Source organism: Gopherus flavomarginatus, chromosome 19, assembly GCF_025201925.1.
Source record: "Gopherus flavomarginatus isolate rGopFla2 chromosome 19, rGopFla2.mat.asm, whole genome shotgun sequence".
NCBI classification, from domain to species: domain Eukaryota; kingdom Metazoa; phylum Chordata; order Testudines; family Testudinidae; genus Gopherus; species Gopherus flavomarginatus.
This window is the reverse complement of record NC_066635.1, coordinates 16,970,207-16,987,166: the sequence shown is the minus strand read 5'-3', so window position 1 is coordinate 16,987,166 and position 16,960 is coordinate 16,970,207. Positions and strand designations below refer to the sequence as shown.

Sequence of the window (16,960 nt, the reverse complement as noted above, 5' to 3'; positions counted from 1 at the left end):
CATGCTTGCCCTCCTTTACACAGATGCTAGCAAAAAGGCAGGAGCAAAGGCCAGAGCTGGCTCCAAAAATTCAGAACATGCTGTCCCCTTAAGTAGTACTGAAAATATTGTGCCCAACTCTGGGAACTGCCACTGGCACCACCTTTTAGCATCAGCTGTGCCATAAGGGCACAACTGCACCTTTAAATTCCGTGCCTCAGTTTGCCAACTTATAAAAGAGATCTGATATTCCAATATTCAATATTGCATATGGAATAACATTCCAGAGAGTGCTGTGAAGATTAATATTTATAAGATGCTTTGAAATCCTTAAATGTGCTACACAAGAGTCAAGTATTTTTAGAGCTTCATTAAAAAATGGAGTAAGCGTTTTTAAAAAAAAACCAATGTATTTTAAAAAATTTGTTTGTGGGGAATAAATACATAATGACACAGTTTCTTATAAAGTGCAAGTCTAAGCAAAAGCTAGAGGACCCTAAATAAAAACACATATAATGATAGTTAGAGTCAAACGATATCTTTACAATTAGTTGGTAGTCCTGTCAATTTTATTCAGTTTATTAAAACCATTTTTCATTATCTGTCTTTTCTTCATATAGCTCCATCTGATTCAAGAAGTCATGAGAACCTGAAAATCAAGTCCTGAGACAATGTGCAAATGCACTTTAAAAAAAAAAACTCTCACCACCTTATATTCAAATGCTTTTAGCTCAAAACAGGTGTTGAAATGAACTTGTATGCATTTTTGTGCCATATCTGGATGGCTTTAATATTATGAAGAGTACTGTGAAACGACATATATACCATACAGCTGAGCAGCCAAACCTATTTTGTGAAGAGGGCTGACAACATTTTTAATTATGGCCTGTCAGCCAGTGCTATTTCCCTTGATACAGCAGCTCTCCCAATGTTGTCAATAGAAGGTTTGTACAAATAACAGCAGCAGAATATGACCCTTTTAAAACCATCATAAAAGTGATGCAGGGCACCTTTAGGAAAATTCCTACTACGGCCCTTTGTTTATTTGCCCATTTGTGTGTGCTTTTACCAAATTTGCATGCACAACAGCAGTAACTGCATGTGCAAATTATGCTCACCATTGAACATTGCTGTTGTTTGTAAACGCAGACCTCAATGTGATATCATTGTACTTCAGCGTTAGCACTCCATTGCAACAGGAGCAGCTGCCATCACACTGAACTATTTCAAACTAAGACAGCAATACACTGGGTCATGTTACGTTTACAAGCACAAGAGGTAGAAATGGAATATTTGTTTTTTTAATCCTACAGATCCACTTCATCATGGGGGCTGGATATACAGTATATGTCAAATGGGCTGGGTGATTAACACCCGTGCTATATGATTTTTTTTAATGTACAGTAGAGCGATAAGAGTACAGTACGTGGCTTAAAGGAACACCTATAAAACAAGGTGCTGGAGAAGTTTCTGAAGGCTCTTCTGAGATGGCATTTTCCCTTTCATGTTGCATTCTTAAAAGATCCCCCACACTGTAATGACTCTTCTCTGGCGAGGGGAAGTGAACACTATACCTGCAGTTAGCCATAGGAGATCACTATACAGCAACATCAGCCTCAGCACCCTTTTTACCCATCTGGATCAAAAATTAACAAGAGCCAAAGAGGGAGCTGAACTTTCTGACTCTGAAGATCTCCCAGCCCCAGCCGGCCTGGGACATGAGGAATGAAGGCTGGTCCTGAACTCTGATTCCTTCTGTGTTTCTTACCAGAAGAGCAAATGTATACAAAACGGTCAAAAAAGGTCAATTTTTAGACTTAATATCTTTGACAAAGGGTTTTTTTTTGGTTAGTTTTCTTAAATGGATATTCTCAAAAGCACTTATACACTTACAGAAACCAGAGTTTCAACATTTGTAAAATGTCAAAATAATCAACAACAACAACAACAACAACAAAAAACACTTCCCTTTATGGAAAACTCCAACAGAAACCACTATGGTTTCAAAGGAACTAGATAGTGTTATGTGGAAATTACTTCGTCTTGTAGAATTTAATAAACAATTTTAACCCTTTCTATAAAATATTTAAACCAATCTGTAGAATTTTAAAGGAGGGTTGTATTCCTGCTACAGAATTCCAAAGGTAGGTTCAGACATTACATAAAAAGGTTATAGTTCTGTTATATTCTAGAGATTTTCTCCATAACGATCTTGTTTTCTTCTTTGGTTAAAAACCCTATCCTTTACCTGTAGTATTTTCATTGAAGAGACAGTTAAACTTGGTTTCTTAATACTCCATGCAGTTCTGGTTGCCTCATCTCAAAAAAGATGTATTAGAATTGGAAAAAGGACAAAGAAGGGCAACAAAAATGATTAAGGGTGTGGAACATACGATGAAAGATTAAAAAGACTGCGACTGTTCGGCTTAGAAAAGAGACGATTATGGGGGGATCTGATGTAGGTCTATATAATCATGAATGGCATGGGGAAAATGAACAAAGAAATGTTATTTACCCCTTCAGGTAACACAAGAACCAGGGGTCACTCAATGAAATTAATAGGTAGCAGGTTTAGAACAAACAAAAGGAAGTACTTCTTCATGCAACACATAGTCAACCTGTGGAACTCGTTGCCAAGGGATGTTTTGAAGGTCAAAAGTATAACTGGGTTCAAAAATGAACTAGATAAGTTCATGGAGGATAGCTCCATCAATGGGTATTAGCCAAAATGGTAGGGGATGCAAGCCTATGCCAAGGTGTACCTAAGTCTCTGACTGCCAGAACAGAAACTGGGACTGGACAACAGGAGATGGATCACTCGATAAATTGCGCTGTTCTGTTCATTCCCTCTGAAGCATCTGGCACCTACCACTGTTGGAAGACAGGATACTGGGCTAGATGGACCATTGGTCTGACTCAGTATTGCTGTTTTTATGTTCTTAAACTAAGCAAACTTGTGCTTCTAACATTCTCGTTCTAAGCAATTAAATAAACAGTGCAAGGTGGTGGAACTGATCATGTGTGACCCAAGTGATATGGCACGCTAATGAATTTAACACAACATAGATTTCCTTTCCATGGCGTCCTGGTAGGCCTGAGCTATTAGTTAGCAGTAAACACAGCAATCATGACTCTGCTTCTAAAATCTCCCTTAGAATTCTTAAGGTGAAATAAAAAAAATCATCTGTCATTTCCAATTTAAGTTCTAAGCCGCACTGGCATAAAGTAAAATATAGGGAGAACTAGTTTCAGTGACTGCCTTTTCAAAGTGCCCCAGATGAAATCCGCACTGTGTTACATTAAAAGCCAGCCTACCACTTTAGAACCATAGGAGATCAAAAATTATGAGTGGCAGTATTAAACTTCCAGTGAATGGAAATCACTAAATGCAGCAAATCTTTGACAGCCACACAAAAGGGAAGGAGGGGAGGAACCAAACAAACATAAAGAAAGGATTAGATTGAGCACCATTAGACACCCGACTCTATGAAGATCACCAGAGACATCTCTATAAAACACATGCATATTGGACTTTTTACTCCAGAACTGCCATCCCTAGCAAATGTAAGCTTACTGTAAAATATGTACATAGAAAAAGGAAAAAAAATTAACCCCGGAAAAGGGATGGTAATAGCTCTTAAATTATCACTCTGGTTAATTTTTTTTAAATTAAAAACTTTGTTTTCAAATAACCAGTACCAATTAACACATTATATTAATAACAATCTTGGCTATATCCTTATATATATATATTTTTTTGAAGATATATCTTCAAAATGGTCACAATTTGTCATCGCATGAAATGCTTCCTTGCAGATTTTCCTGCCTCAACTTGCAGCTATGGATTTAAATAAATCAATCTCCAAATGAAATGTACATACCTGGGAACTGATAGCTGTAACTTGGGGCAAATCCAGGATATCCTCTGCCATATGTCGCAACAAAATTTGGGTAACCTTGAATGTAGAAATGTGAATAAAAGAAAATGGTAGATTAATAAGGTTTTACTCTCTGCTCCTACATCTAATGTAACATTAACACAGAGGATGGGTGAAAAAGAAATTTGACTTTTACACAAGGTATGAAAGAACACAGTTTACTCTTCTCATGCACAACTGCAAGAAGGGTTCATCCTGAAGGAAAATAAAACATCTGCAGACACATGCTACTCTTCCTGATCACTTTCTCCTTTTGCTATGCATATGAGATCTGTCACTCATATAATTAACATGCACTTTGGTATCTGAAGTCCAAGGACTGTGCATACTTTTTAGCTAGAAGAGTAAATGCCAAATGCTAAGGCTAAACACATAACACAGGTTTGCTCTGACATTTGGAGAGCTTACAATGAATGTACTTTGCTTCAGAGTTATTGACAGTTGGAGATTAAGGTACTAGTAATTCTTCATCCCAGGAGTGTGAAGGACAACAGTTAACACATCAAAGAGTTAGAGGCAGCAATATCAAGGAACTAGAGAGTCAAAGAGGTTTTAGTTTTTCAGGAAGGTAAAATTCAACAGATAAGAAATTTTTCCTGAAGCAATTTGTAACAGCGACAATCAGACAAAGTATTTGCTATTTTCTTATTAGGGCAACACCATTCAAGGACACTTTTGTTGTAAATAGAAATGTGTAAGCAAATATCTTGAACACATGGTGTCCAATTTAATATAAGGTTTCAGCAGTCACATAACATGGCAGAAAAAAAAAACCCAACCACATGCTAGTGTAACACAGAAAAAAAGCCTGTAGAATTTACAGCTACATACCCCAGAGGTACACTGCAGATGGTGGAAGAAAACAGTGTTGCAAAGAGGACAAAACCATTTCAAGCAATATTACTGAAAGCATGACTGAGATTTGGGTAACAGCACTGCAAATTAGAGCAAGCTGGTTTGGTCACGTTCTCATTAACAAGTAAACGGGCATGAACTCGTGTTCAGTGGAACCCATTGCTAGCCGTGGCTGAGAGTGACACGTCAATTTGCTAGTGTGGACAGGGTTGTCACGCACAGAGACTGTGCCATTTGGCTTTTTTTGTCCAATAGGCAATCATAGATAAGAATTCTACTGTATTATATAAAGACAGTAGGTTTATCTAGGCTCAAGAGAAAAAGCTCCTTCTGGCTCTTTAAGAGTCTAGAGGAGCACCTGGGAATCCCACCCCTTGCACTGGGAAGCGTGAGTGACCCTGGAATGCTGAATGGAGATGGCGTGAGCACTAGAAGAGGATCAGGAAAGGCTAAATTACATCCACCTCTGTTAATTTCAGTGGCAGCAATGCATACATATAGTAAACCAAGGCAGAATTTAAAGCCCCATGGGTTTAAAGACCAGAGATTAAGGGGTAGATCTGACTCCCATTGAAGTCCTGAGTCTTGTCCCATTTCTCTGTATGAGTGTTCTATCTATGTTCTTAAATGTACCCTGTCACTGACCGCCTCCAAAAGTTATAAAAACAGCGCACACAGATAGATTTCTCTCTTGCTCCTCCTGTTCAGACAGCGAGGACCCTACTTCATTTATTTTCAATCCCTCCAACCCCACCCGCACCCACCCTCCCAGTGTCGTGTTTTTGAACAAAGACAATCTAAAAAATGTGGTTTTGTTCTGAAGGCAGCAGGGTCCTGGCCAGCTTCACTTCTGGAAATCAAAACTTTTGCCTAAAAAATTCTGTCAGCTGTGTAGGGGTTGTGTGTTTTCTTCACACTTTATTCTATTTGCATAGAGGCCGGTAAGTTAACTGCCTTTTCATAGGCTCCATTAGTGCTCCATTTACCAAGGCTAATAGTTACCGTGACCACCTTGTGTTACCCTCTACAAAGCTGGCATGTTTTTCAAACATCACTTACAATTCTCAAACTTCACCTGCCTAGTTTTAGCAGAAGAGTATTTATATTTCCAGCGCCAACAAACACTGCACAGTCTTCGCCACAATTACTAGGCAGTGCTCAGCTTTCTGCCTTTCTCCTCAAACCCACTGTTTCATCATGAAAGTCTTGATGCAACTCCCTTTGAAGTCAATGGGAATTTTTCCACTGATATTAAAGGAAATTGCATTTGGCCTTAAGCGCATTGATATGTATGGTTGGGTTTGTTTGTTTACAACTGAAAATTTCCTTCCAAGGTCTCATACCTCTATTTTTATTTATTCTTTAAGCAGCAACTATTTCTAATATACTTTACAGTTATTTTGCTGACACAGCAAGTCCCTCCATTTCAGATAGAATTTGTATGTTTCATGCAGTTTACCTACCATTTATCATATTTTAAAACCAGAAAATTCAATGCTTGTATGAATTTTGATAACTGCATTAAAGTGGTGCAGGAGAAAAGCAGGCATGTGACCACAACACAGGACACTGGTGCATTACATAAATATGTACCTACATTAGCTATCTCTTGAATATTTATTTCATAGCTCAACAGCAGGATTCCCTTAGAAATCTATCATTAAATCAGACCTTTCAGAGATAAGCTTTACAAACCATTTTAAAAACAATAATAGTGATAAATGGATTGTTTGCAAACTAAGTAGCCCCATTAACATCACTGTGAACCTCAGTTCTGCAGAGATACTTCAATCAGATCTCATTCTCTTTATAAAGAGCAAGTTTTATTTGGACTCTAAAAGATGAGATGATTTGTCAACTTAATAACTGATTTAGGGTAGCTGGTGGAATGGACTTGCCACACACAGAACTCGAGATTTTGCATTCTAGTCATTAAGGGCTAGATTGTAACCTATAATCTTCGCTGAGTGAGAGGTGACATGTATCTGCATTTTCCAGAATGCAGACCAAGGAATGTATTATGACTCGGAGTATCTGGTTCCTTCCTCATTCTGAAGGGAAGTACTCGGCACAAGGCCTTTACCACGCGCAAATTACCTTCTCAGCTGTGTGAGTGTGGCACACACTGCGGGGCAGAGTTTCAGAGTGAAACCCTCACTTCCTTTCCCTGATCGCCCACCTATGTGATGAGAAGGGCAGTAGCAACCCCACTAAGCCCATTCTTCCCTTCCACACAGAAACCCACGGAACTTCACATCTCATTCCCTTGTGCAGGCTTACTGGGCAAGTGATGTTCTTGCCCTAATAGAACAGCCTTGAAAAGAGATACCTGAAGCCAACCACCAAGACAACTGTAAAGACACTTGTGACCCTCTCTTCCCCCCTCCTCCCCCCCACCAACTGTATCATTTCTAACAACAAAGACAAAATACACAGCTGACTGGATAGAGGTTCTAATCTGTATCTCCCATCACAGAACATTCTCTAGGTCAGGCAGATGAAATCATAAATTTATAATACAGCATTACTTCAATTTTCCTCTTCATTTACTGCTGCGATGCACAGCTCTGCTCTAACGAGTCAAAGCCCAATCTGCACTGGGGAAATTGGCTGGCTGCATATCAATAGCACATTAGCACCATGCCCATGTGGATGCTTCATCAAGCCAAATTATGGTCCGGCCGACCTATCCACCATTTCCATTAGCCGCCATTCTCATCCTGCATTGGGCACTGAGCAATTTATTTGCTTCAGTACTTCTAGCAGATGATCAATCTCACAGTAATTATGTCTTGTTGCTAAACTAAAAATCAAGGTTTTGCCTGGATTACCTCCCTTGTAGAGTGTAAACTTATATCAACAATCAAACACGGTTTTACAACACAACTTTTACTCAGTTCTGTCTCCCTAACCGAAGATGGCAGATTCTATATATTCCATCTCTTAGGTCAGTTGGAAAGTGTCTCTAGTCTGTTGTTAAATTACTGACCCAACTAGACAGCTCAGATGGTTGCTGACGTTTATGCTAACTTAGGGCCAGATCTTTAGCTGGCGGAAGATGCTCAATGGAACATGCCACCTGAGAATCTGACCCTTAAACTATAGTGGTGAAGTTTTGTCTTTATCTCTACCACAGGTACTGCCATACATGTAGTTATGTGGTTTGTTCACAGTTCCAAAAAATACTGAAGAAAATTTTTTTTCCCGGCATGGTGTTAATGTGCTATTGATAATGCAGCCAGCCAGTTTTCCCTTTGCAGACTGAGCTTTGACTCGTTAGACCTGAAAACAAAAGGTTTTGAAAATGTTGTCACAGTGGAAATGCCAAATAAATTAATAAATAAAGTTTCCGATTGAACAAAATATTTTGTTTAACATTAAAGTGTTTTTTTAAAAATGTTTTTGCATTTTTGCACGTAAAATAGAAGGAAATTACAAAACCAAGTCATTTCAACCAAGAAACTCAGGATGTTTCATTTAGAAAATGTCAAACTGAAATATTTACACTACTTCAGAATTATTTTTCTTCTAACACAAACAATTCAGCAAAATAGACAGGAAGTCATGAAACATTTCAGTGTTGCTGAATCTGTATTTTTCCACATATACAAGTTCCCACCAAAAAATTTCATCTAGCTTTACACATGATGGAACAGTGAACTCTGTTTTAAATATACACATTGACCAGCCATTACAATTACACTGCATAGCATTTCCTCTTGTAGCTATAGGAAACACATGAAAAACAGCAGTAGAGCCAAATACCACTGTGTAATAAATTCAAGTGGTCTTTAAACAGAAAAGCATCCAACAGAGATGAAACTTGCATTCAGTTTATAGGACAAAATAAATGGGAAATAATATATTACCTATTTTTTTTACTCAGAATTAATTTTTCTGATAATATCAAAGCACCTAATAAATATTCAACTGTTAAAACTCTGTAAAGAAGCTATTAAAGCCATTTTACCAACAGGGAAACTGAGACACGGAGCAGCTGAGTGATTTATCCAAGATCACACGGCATATCATTAGTATTATTATTTGTATTTCAGCAGTGCCTAGAGGGCCCAGCTAGGATCCCCACTGTGCTAGGTGCTACACAAATGCATAAAACCAGAGAGTCTCTGCCCTGAAAAGCTTACAATCTCAATAGGCAAAGGGCATGATAAAGGAAGTGTCATTATTCCTATTTCATAGTGCTGAGGCACCGAGCGATTAAGACTTCATTGATTCCCAAACATTTTACTAAGGTGACCCACCAACTACATTTTCTCTTTTTTTGTGACCCACCATTATGTATAGACTATAGGTCAGGCTGACAGAGAAGGGGAGTGGGAGCATGGCATGGTCAGGGGCTGCAGAGCGCCATTTGAAGCAGAGGGCACTGACTGTGATATCCCCCCGTTGTGCTGCCACACCTCCCCGCCTAACTCACCTCTTCCCTCTCAGGCACCGCCCATTAGCCTGGCAGAGGAGCACCTGGTGGGGCCAGAATCTTATCTTCCCATTAGCCCCTACCCTCACCCCTCCCCAAGAGCCTCTCTCAGCCCCTGAGGGAGCCCTTCTTACCCCTCCCAGCTCGTGAGTCTCATGTCTGTTCACTCTGCTTCTCAGTTCCCGGTGCCAAGAGGACCAGGAGCCTCCATTTTGGCACACTGAGGGCCTGGAATGCATAGTGGGCCCAGGTGTCATGCTAGCAGTGCTCCAAGCCATGTGGCCCGTGCGCTATAGTCAGAAGACTGCTATACCGGCTGGCACCACCGCGCACGTGACCAGTTAATGGCTACTGGGTGCAACAGGCCATTTTTTTATTCCCACTGAGGAATGGTGACCCATCTAGAACCTTCCGGCAACCCACTGATGGGTTGGGAACCATCGTTTGGGAAACACTGACTTGCCCAAGGTTGCGCAGGGAGTCAGTGTCAGAGAAAGGACATTTAACTGGGCTCCTGGCTCTCTGTCCTCAGCTCTAGCCACAAGAGCACATTTCCACTCTGTGAGCAGGAGAGTCCCCAGCCTCGTGGTTAGAGTCATGTCAACAACTGCAGGGAGAGATAAGGGATCTGGCCCCACCCACTCCACCAGGTTCTGACCCAGGGCCCTCTGGAGTATCGTAAGGATGGCATTCACTACCTACAGTCCAGCTAACAACCTCCTGTGAGTCTCTTCCTACCGCTCTGTCCCTCCCTAAGACACGTCGTGACTTGTGATTGTCCTCTGCGACAAAGGCCTCTGTGGACTAAGGCAGTGGTTCTCAGACTTGTGCATTGGTGACCCCTTTCATACAGCAAGCATATGAGTGCGACTCCCCTTATAAATTAAAACACATTTTTTAAAATTTAACACTATTATAAATGCTGGAGGCTAAGCGGGGTTTGGGGTGGAGGCTGATAGCTCACAACCCTCCAAGTAATAACCTTGCGACCACCAGTTTGAGAACCCCTCGGCTAAGGAGTCCATGCTTCCTGTAATGGTCCCTCCTCCTGGTATAGTCCCTAGCTAGTCATGAGTACAGGTCTGTCTCCTTCTGCCAGTAATACTCACGGCCTGTGCTGCAATGCCTCCTTTTAACAGGGCTGCCAACTTTCTAATTGCACAAAACCAAACACCCTAGTGCTGCCCCTTCTCCAAGGCCCTGCTCCCCACTCACTACATTCCCCCTCCCTCAGTGGCTCGCTCTCCCTCACCCTCACTCACTTTCCCTGGGCTGAGGCAGGGAGTTGAGGTGTGAGAGGGGGTGAGGGCTCTAGCTGGGGGTGCGGGCTCTGGGGTGGGGCCAGAAATGAGGGGTTCAGGGTGCAGGAGGGGGGTCCAGGCTGGAGGAGAGAGTTCGGGTGTGGGGAGGGGGTGAAGGCTCCAGCTGGGGATGCAGGCTCTGGAGTGGGGCCAGAAATAAGGGGCTCTGGGTGTGGGAGGGTGCTCCGGACTGGGGTAGGGGTTTGTGCTACAGGAGGAGACTCCAGGCTGGGGGGTGGGGCCGATTTGGAATGTGGGAGCGGGTTGCAGGTTGAGGCAGGGGGTTGGGATGTGGAGGGGGTACAGGCTCTGAGCTGGGGATGAGTCATTTGGGGGTGCAGGAAGGGGCTCCAGGCTGGGGGTTGGGGTGTCAAGGGATTCAGAGTGCAGGAGAGTGCTGAGGGTTGAGACAGGGGGATTGGGGTACAGAAGGGGGTGAGGGCTCTGGGCTAGGGGTGCAGGCTCTGGGGTGAGGCCGAGGATAAGGGGCTCAGGGTGTGGGAGGGGGCTTTGGGCTGGGGAAAGGGGTTGGGGTGTGTGTGAAGGCTCTGGGATTGGGCTGGGAATGAGGGATTTGGGGTGCAGGAACCGGCTCTGAGTTTGATGGTGAGGGGGTCTGGGGTTGGGGTGTAGGCTTACCTCTGGTGGTTCCCGGTCAGCGGTGTAGCGGGGGTGTTAAGGCAGGCTTCCTGCCTGTCCTGGCATCATGGACCACGCTCTGCACCGGAAGTTCCCAACCAATGGGAGCGTAGAGCCAGTGCTCAGGGTGGGCCCCCGCTTAGGAGCCAGACCTGCTGCTGGCCTCTTCCGGGGCACAGCGTGGTACCAGGCCAGGTAGGGACTAGCCTATCTTAGCTGGGCAGCATCACTGACCGGACTTTTAATGGCCCAGTCAGTGGTGCTCACTGAAGCTGCCAGGGTCCCTGGGTGTTCCGGTTGAAAATTGAACACCAGGTCACCCTACCTCTTAAAACCTCCTCCAGCTGGAGCATGCCAAGCAGGCCCGTTGGGTCAGGGCTTCCTGGGCCCAGAGCTCTTTCCTTACCCGTGTCCCTAGTGTTGGGTTTATCCACCCCATCATTAAGTAGCCGCCTCATAAAAAGAAACAGCATTTATGCTGCACAAGCCTTTACTTAGTCTAAGACGAAGGAAGGGAAAGAATATATTTCAAAGTTTCTCACCAAAACCAAAACAAAACTGTCCACACAATCAACAAATCAGCAGTGCTGCATCTGGAAGTTTTCTGTCTTTACCTGCATGATGGGCAGTGCAAGATAAATAAAACTCACTGTTGAGATGTGAATAGTCTGAACACGTCCAGGCTCACAGATCCTTGCTTTTAAAATCAATTCAAATGTTCAAATCAATAAAAGCAAATTATAGTTTCCCCAACACAAGTAAGCAGTGCTCAGTGGCTTATCTGCGTTATTATTTGAAGGATACAATGTATCTATGGAAGAGTTAACCCAACACCTTCTGATTATGCAGCTTGATGTGAAGGGCTGCTGTCAAAGTGGTTGTTTAAAGTGTTTTGTCTGGTCTATAAAAACGGCCCGGTACTGAAGACATCCCATTTCAGGTATTCTGGCGCCAGCACAAATTATATATTACTCTAAGTTTTAAGAAGCTGGAAGAGAAGGCTTAGCCCTCAAAGCACTTGTTTAGACTGCGGTTAATTTACACCAGTGCAGTACTGTGCTGATGCTAGTATTATCACAGACATCCTGCATTGGTATAAGAAGTGGTTTGCATTATGGTGCAAGGTGTCTATTACAACATTGCAGTATGTCTCTGCCAGCAGATTGTACTGGCAGCTACGCTGGTGCAAGAATCCCCCAGGTAAACTATACCTAAGTCTCACATTTAAAATACCTAGTACAGGGGTTCTCGACCCCTCAAAGAGTCGCCCGCTTATTACATGGAGAGTCACGAGCTGTCAACCTCCACCTCAAACCCCAACAGGGCTGACTCAGTCATTCATCCTTCTAATGTAGATAAACATGTGATACTCAGATTCGGAGGAGATCTTAAAATCAAGGCCCTGGCACCTCTGGATGGATAGTAAGGACCTCACAATGCTTTCAGAACATAGCTTGCTTGCCTTCTCTGGCCAAAATGCTCCCCACCCTATTGTGCAATGGCCTGCAGAGGTAGCTGGATGTAATAATAGAATAGCAAGGTTGGAAGGGACCTCAGGAGGTCATCTAGTCAAATCCCCTGCTCAAAGCAGGACCACCAATCCCCAGACAAATTTTTACCCCAGTTCACTAAATGGCCCCCTTAAGGGTTGAACTCATAACCCTGGGTTTAGCAGGCCAATGCTCAAACCACTGAGCTATCCCTCCCCCTAATAGTAGTCATTTAAATATCTACTGATAGTGCCTTTCATCACAAAGGAGACTTGTGCAAACACCATCTCCCTTTGCATCCCTCTCCCAAACATCTTCACATCTTCTTTTCTGCCTCTTCTTTGCCCTCAAAGAGTTCTCTTACTTTCTTCTGTGTGGAAACAACCTCCTTTAAAGTACATTCCCTCATCCAAGCTCTTCAGCCATGACAAATACAGAATTTCTCCACCACCTTGTGCTCGTACTGTGAGGGGTGATGCCCAGTTGTAAAAGGTCCAGGTCCTCTGATGTTTATACACAGTAGCATTATTATTAAGGGGAGGTGATTTTTGACTGAAAGGCATCTTTCAGTTTCCAACCACTCCAAAATGACTGGACTCTGGTGTATGAGGGGCACTGTAATCTCATAAGTGGACTAGATCAGTGGCTTTCAATCTTTTCTGTCATGTACCACGTTATAAAATTAAAGGTTTTGGGATGCCCATGCAGAAAGGGAGAGTGGCTATGATCCTCGAATTGAGAACCCATAGTCAACGTGCATGCAAAACAAAGATAATTCCCAGTGGTGAATGGGGGAGACTATGTATTGAGGAGCAACTACGGTGGAGGAACATCTGCTACAGAGCAGACATGTTCTCCCTTCCTCTTTTTCAGTCCAAACAGTTGATCTTCCTCCTGTTACAAAGCAAATAGAAGAGTTAACTGAATGGTGACTATGGCTGTTTAAGAAGATGCTGAATGCTACAAAAGGTGCTACATTTTGGAGGCTAGAAAGGTTCCTAAATACTCTGCAAGACACCCAGGAAATGTATGCCTAATAAAGAGTTCCCCTTCCCTGATTTTGTCCCAGAGGCAGCTTCTCCTCTATTAAACAGACTCTGATGGGGGTAGCGGGGAGGAGGAATGACTTTCCTTGAAGGGCACAAGCTTCTTTTATGCATGAGCTCAGCCTACCTAAATTGAACATGTGCAGTAATGCAGAGCCCCAATCTGGCTTATGCAATGATATAAAACGTCTCCTGGAGACTTTCTGAAATTTGGTGTTCACATCAGGTAGCATTCCAGGGATATACACTTTACGGGCTGAGCGTTTCAGTCTCTGGAGGGATTTGCAATTTAAAGGGGTCCAGCTTTATTATTAGCATCAGTACTTCTAAGGTACCCATCACTGCAGGAAGCTTGCTAAAAGAGTCCCGCAAGACTCAGGATCAGCTGAGTCGCCCGGGGTAGGAAGTTCCACAGTAAGTTGCATTCCACTGAAAACCCCCATGAGTTTGACTCGGGGCTCTCTTTGCTGTGGCATTCTCAGCAAGTGGCACTGCTGGAGGAGGTTTGTCAGTAATGTATACCATTTAGGGCTTTTTAGATATGCATGAGGCCATAGGACCTGGGAAAGGTCAGTAACCAATGCAGACGCAGCAGCAGCGCTGCAATGTGATCATATCTGTATGCTCTATATTAAAAGAGGTCAAAGATGCCCTGCGCGGTTCAGAGCTGCTGGCTGGATATGGTAATAAGGCATTAGCTGGATAGGATGTGGCTTCCTGAGTGCCTGCTGGATGACTACAAGTTTTAGTGTTGTGGGAAGCCAACTCTCCCCGCACAAGTCATCTCTGCTTTCAGCCGGATGAGGACCCTGTGTGCTACCACTAACTATAAGAGGCACAGACCCAATTCACGAGCAGTCGCATGGGCTTCCTGCTGTATTTCCAGGGCCCGTTCTTGTGAGACTGGCCCAAACTGAATCCGCCATTGATGCTGGCCCAGCATCTGTGTTGGAGAGATTGTCTCGGAGTCCACTACTCCTTCCTGTGAAGTAGGACATCAGGGAGTAGGCGATAGTTGGGCTTAAAACCGATCCAATTTGCTCTTTCAGCAGAGTGGTTCAATAATGTTCTTAGTCTCCCTGAAGGGCACGTCTCTTACACTGGATGACAAAAAGACTGAGACAGCCCAGTAGCAGCTGTGGCACAGGGCTCAGTCTGCCTATGCTCTTAGAGATGGTACGTCCTTTTAAAAAGTACTCTGATTTGGTCCCAAGCAACCAATAATCACGGAACATGGCTATGTACTTCTTGGTTCCAGCTGCTGCTGGATTCTTGGGGCAGCAATGATTAATGAGGAAGACCAACTTCCTTAATAGCTCCAAGGGAAGCACTATGCACTCTTTCCTTTGAGTGGTCTGGTGTATTCTTTCTCCTGATTTTCTGTTCTTTCCGTGAGCTGCATCTGGAGAAGGTGACCTTGGACAAGGGCTTCTGGAGATCCATATAAAAACTTTCAAGAGCAGCTCCGGTTCACTCAGGTTCTGTGAAACTAAATGTCTAAAGCTACTAATGAAGTAATTCTGACAAAGGCCTCTTGGGATCTTAGCAAAATATTCAGCTACTTCAAAATCTCCCTCTGGCAATGCGTTACTTCATATGCCTCATTGTTTGATGGGTTAATTACACCCTTCTTCCTCTCAGGGATTGGGCCTCATTGCATGTCATTGCCAGGGGTTGGAAATCAAAAATTCCTCACTGAGCCTTTTGCTGACATGCCCAGTTTCCAACCTTGAAGTGCACTTTTACCAGAAACCCTTGAAAAATGGGAGTTAAAATGGTCATGCAGATAGGCTTGGACTTCTGTGCTGTGACTTTGTTATTTAGCAAGTATTTAACAGAGTGCCACTACAGCAATCAGGAACTTGGAAGAAGGAAAAAAAAAATAGCTAGAGCAGATAATTAAGTATGTGGCCTTCAACATGAATCAGTCATTCATTCAGAGCAAGTTCCCATGATTTGAAATATAATAAGAGCATGTTAAGAGTGGTCCTGTGAAAACCAGTGGAACAAAACCAGTGTGGCTGATTTAATGAAATCATACATTGCACATGAGTAACTGGCACCTGTATGCCAAGAAAGGAATTTGCCAAAATGCATACATATTGCTTGCTTTCAACAGAAATAAATGTACTAGCCCAAGGTTTCTTTCATCATCTTAGTTTTAATCTTCAAAGCAACCTTATTCAAAGAGATAGCCCTAGTGAAAATTAGTCATAACATGCCTCAGGGTTAAATTCTCCTTTCAGATCACTGTGCTGGGCTCTGGCTCTGAAAATTCTTCTTGCTCAACATGCACTGATCTCTCATTGATGTCAAAGGAAGAACAGAATGTTAGGGTCAGGATTCACAATAGTGAGCTGAAAAGAGAATTTTGCCCTTGGTCCTTCTGCCTAGGCTATAATTCCACTGCATCTCTTTTATATGCAGGTGACTGAGCCCTGTCTTGGAGAATTAGCTAACAAGGTTGCATTCAACCAACTCCCGTGAACAAAAAACTAGACACCATCATAGAGCAAAGTGCTAAAAAGCATGAAAGTAGATAGTTGAAATGAACATGGGTCTAGTAGAACAGGATGAATAATTTAACCCTAAATTTTAATTTCCAAAATTGAGAATCACATTAAGGGAGAGAAGTTGGGGGCAGTGGAAAAGAATAAAATATGCTCATCTGAAGAGACTGTTCTATTGCATCCACAAACAGATCAGCTTTAAGGCCCCTGAACTGACCTACTAATTCAGGGTAAAAAAAACACACCGTGGGAAAGTCCTTTCTCAGTCTGGTGGTGCCTGACTTCAGGCACATCAATAAATGGCCTGATTGTCGCAGGTATTGAGCACGCTCAACTTCCAGTGACTTCAACGTGAGTGCCGTGTGCTCCACGGCCGGAAGACGTGAAGCCACTTGCACCCTGACCCTGCAATGAACTTCCTGTGGGAAGAACCCTGAACCACTCCATTAGAGCCAAAGATCCAACCATTCAAAGATCACTGAAGGACATTTTGGAAGATTTCAGCCTTTATCATTTAGTAGCTTGAGAAGGGGTGAGGACAACACTTACAAATCCTAGATTAAAAACAGAGCCACAGCCAGGTTAGTTTGTTTTCCTTCCAAGGTACCGATTGGCATCCCAGGTTATAAGCTTCTCTCATGGGGACACCAACACCCCACCTGTGTGTCAGCTACAGCAGAGTACGTCATCATTTCAGCCTGCTGGCATGCATTGATTGAACAGCAGGGGAGCAATATCCCGGTTCCCTTAACCTAACTCCTTCC

At 43.0% G+C, this 16,960-nt stretch overlaps 1 protein-coding gene across 14 annotated transcripts in view; it reads right to left on the bottom strand.

Annotated features, from left to right (window-relative positions):
- Positions 1 to 16,960, bottom strand: part of MSI2 (musashi RNA binding protein 2) — a 381,347-nt gene that overhangs the window by 56,222 nt on the left and 308,165 nt on the right. For all 14 annotated transcript variants that reach the window (XM_050929500.1, XM_050929499.1, XM_050929502.1 and 11 more), the window contains one exon: positions 3,861 to 3,935. In XM_050929500.1, the coding sequence (XP_050785457.1) occupies positions 3,861 to 3,935 (75 nt within the window). The remainder of the gene's footprint in view (positions 1 to 3,860; positions 3,936 to 16,960) is intronic.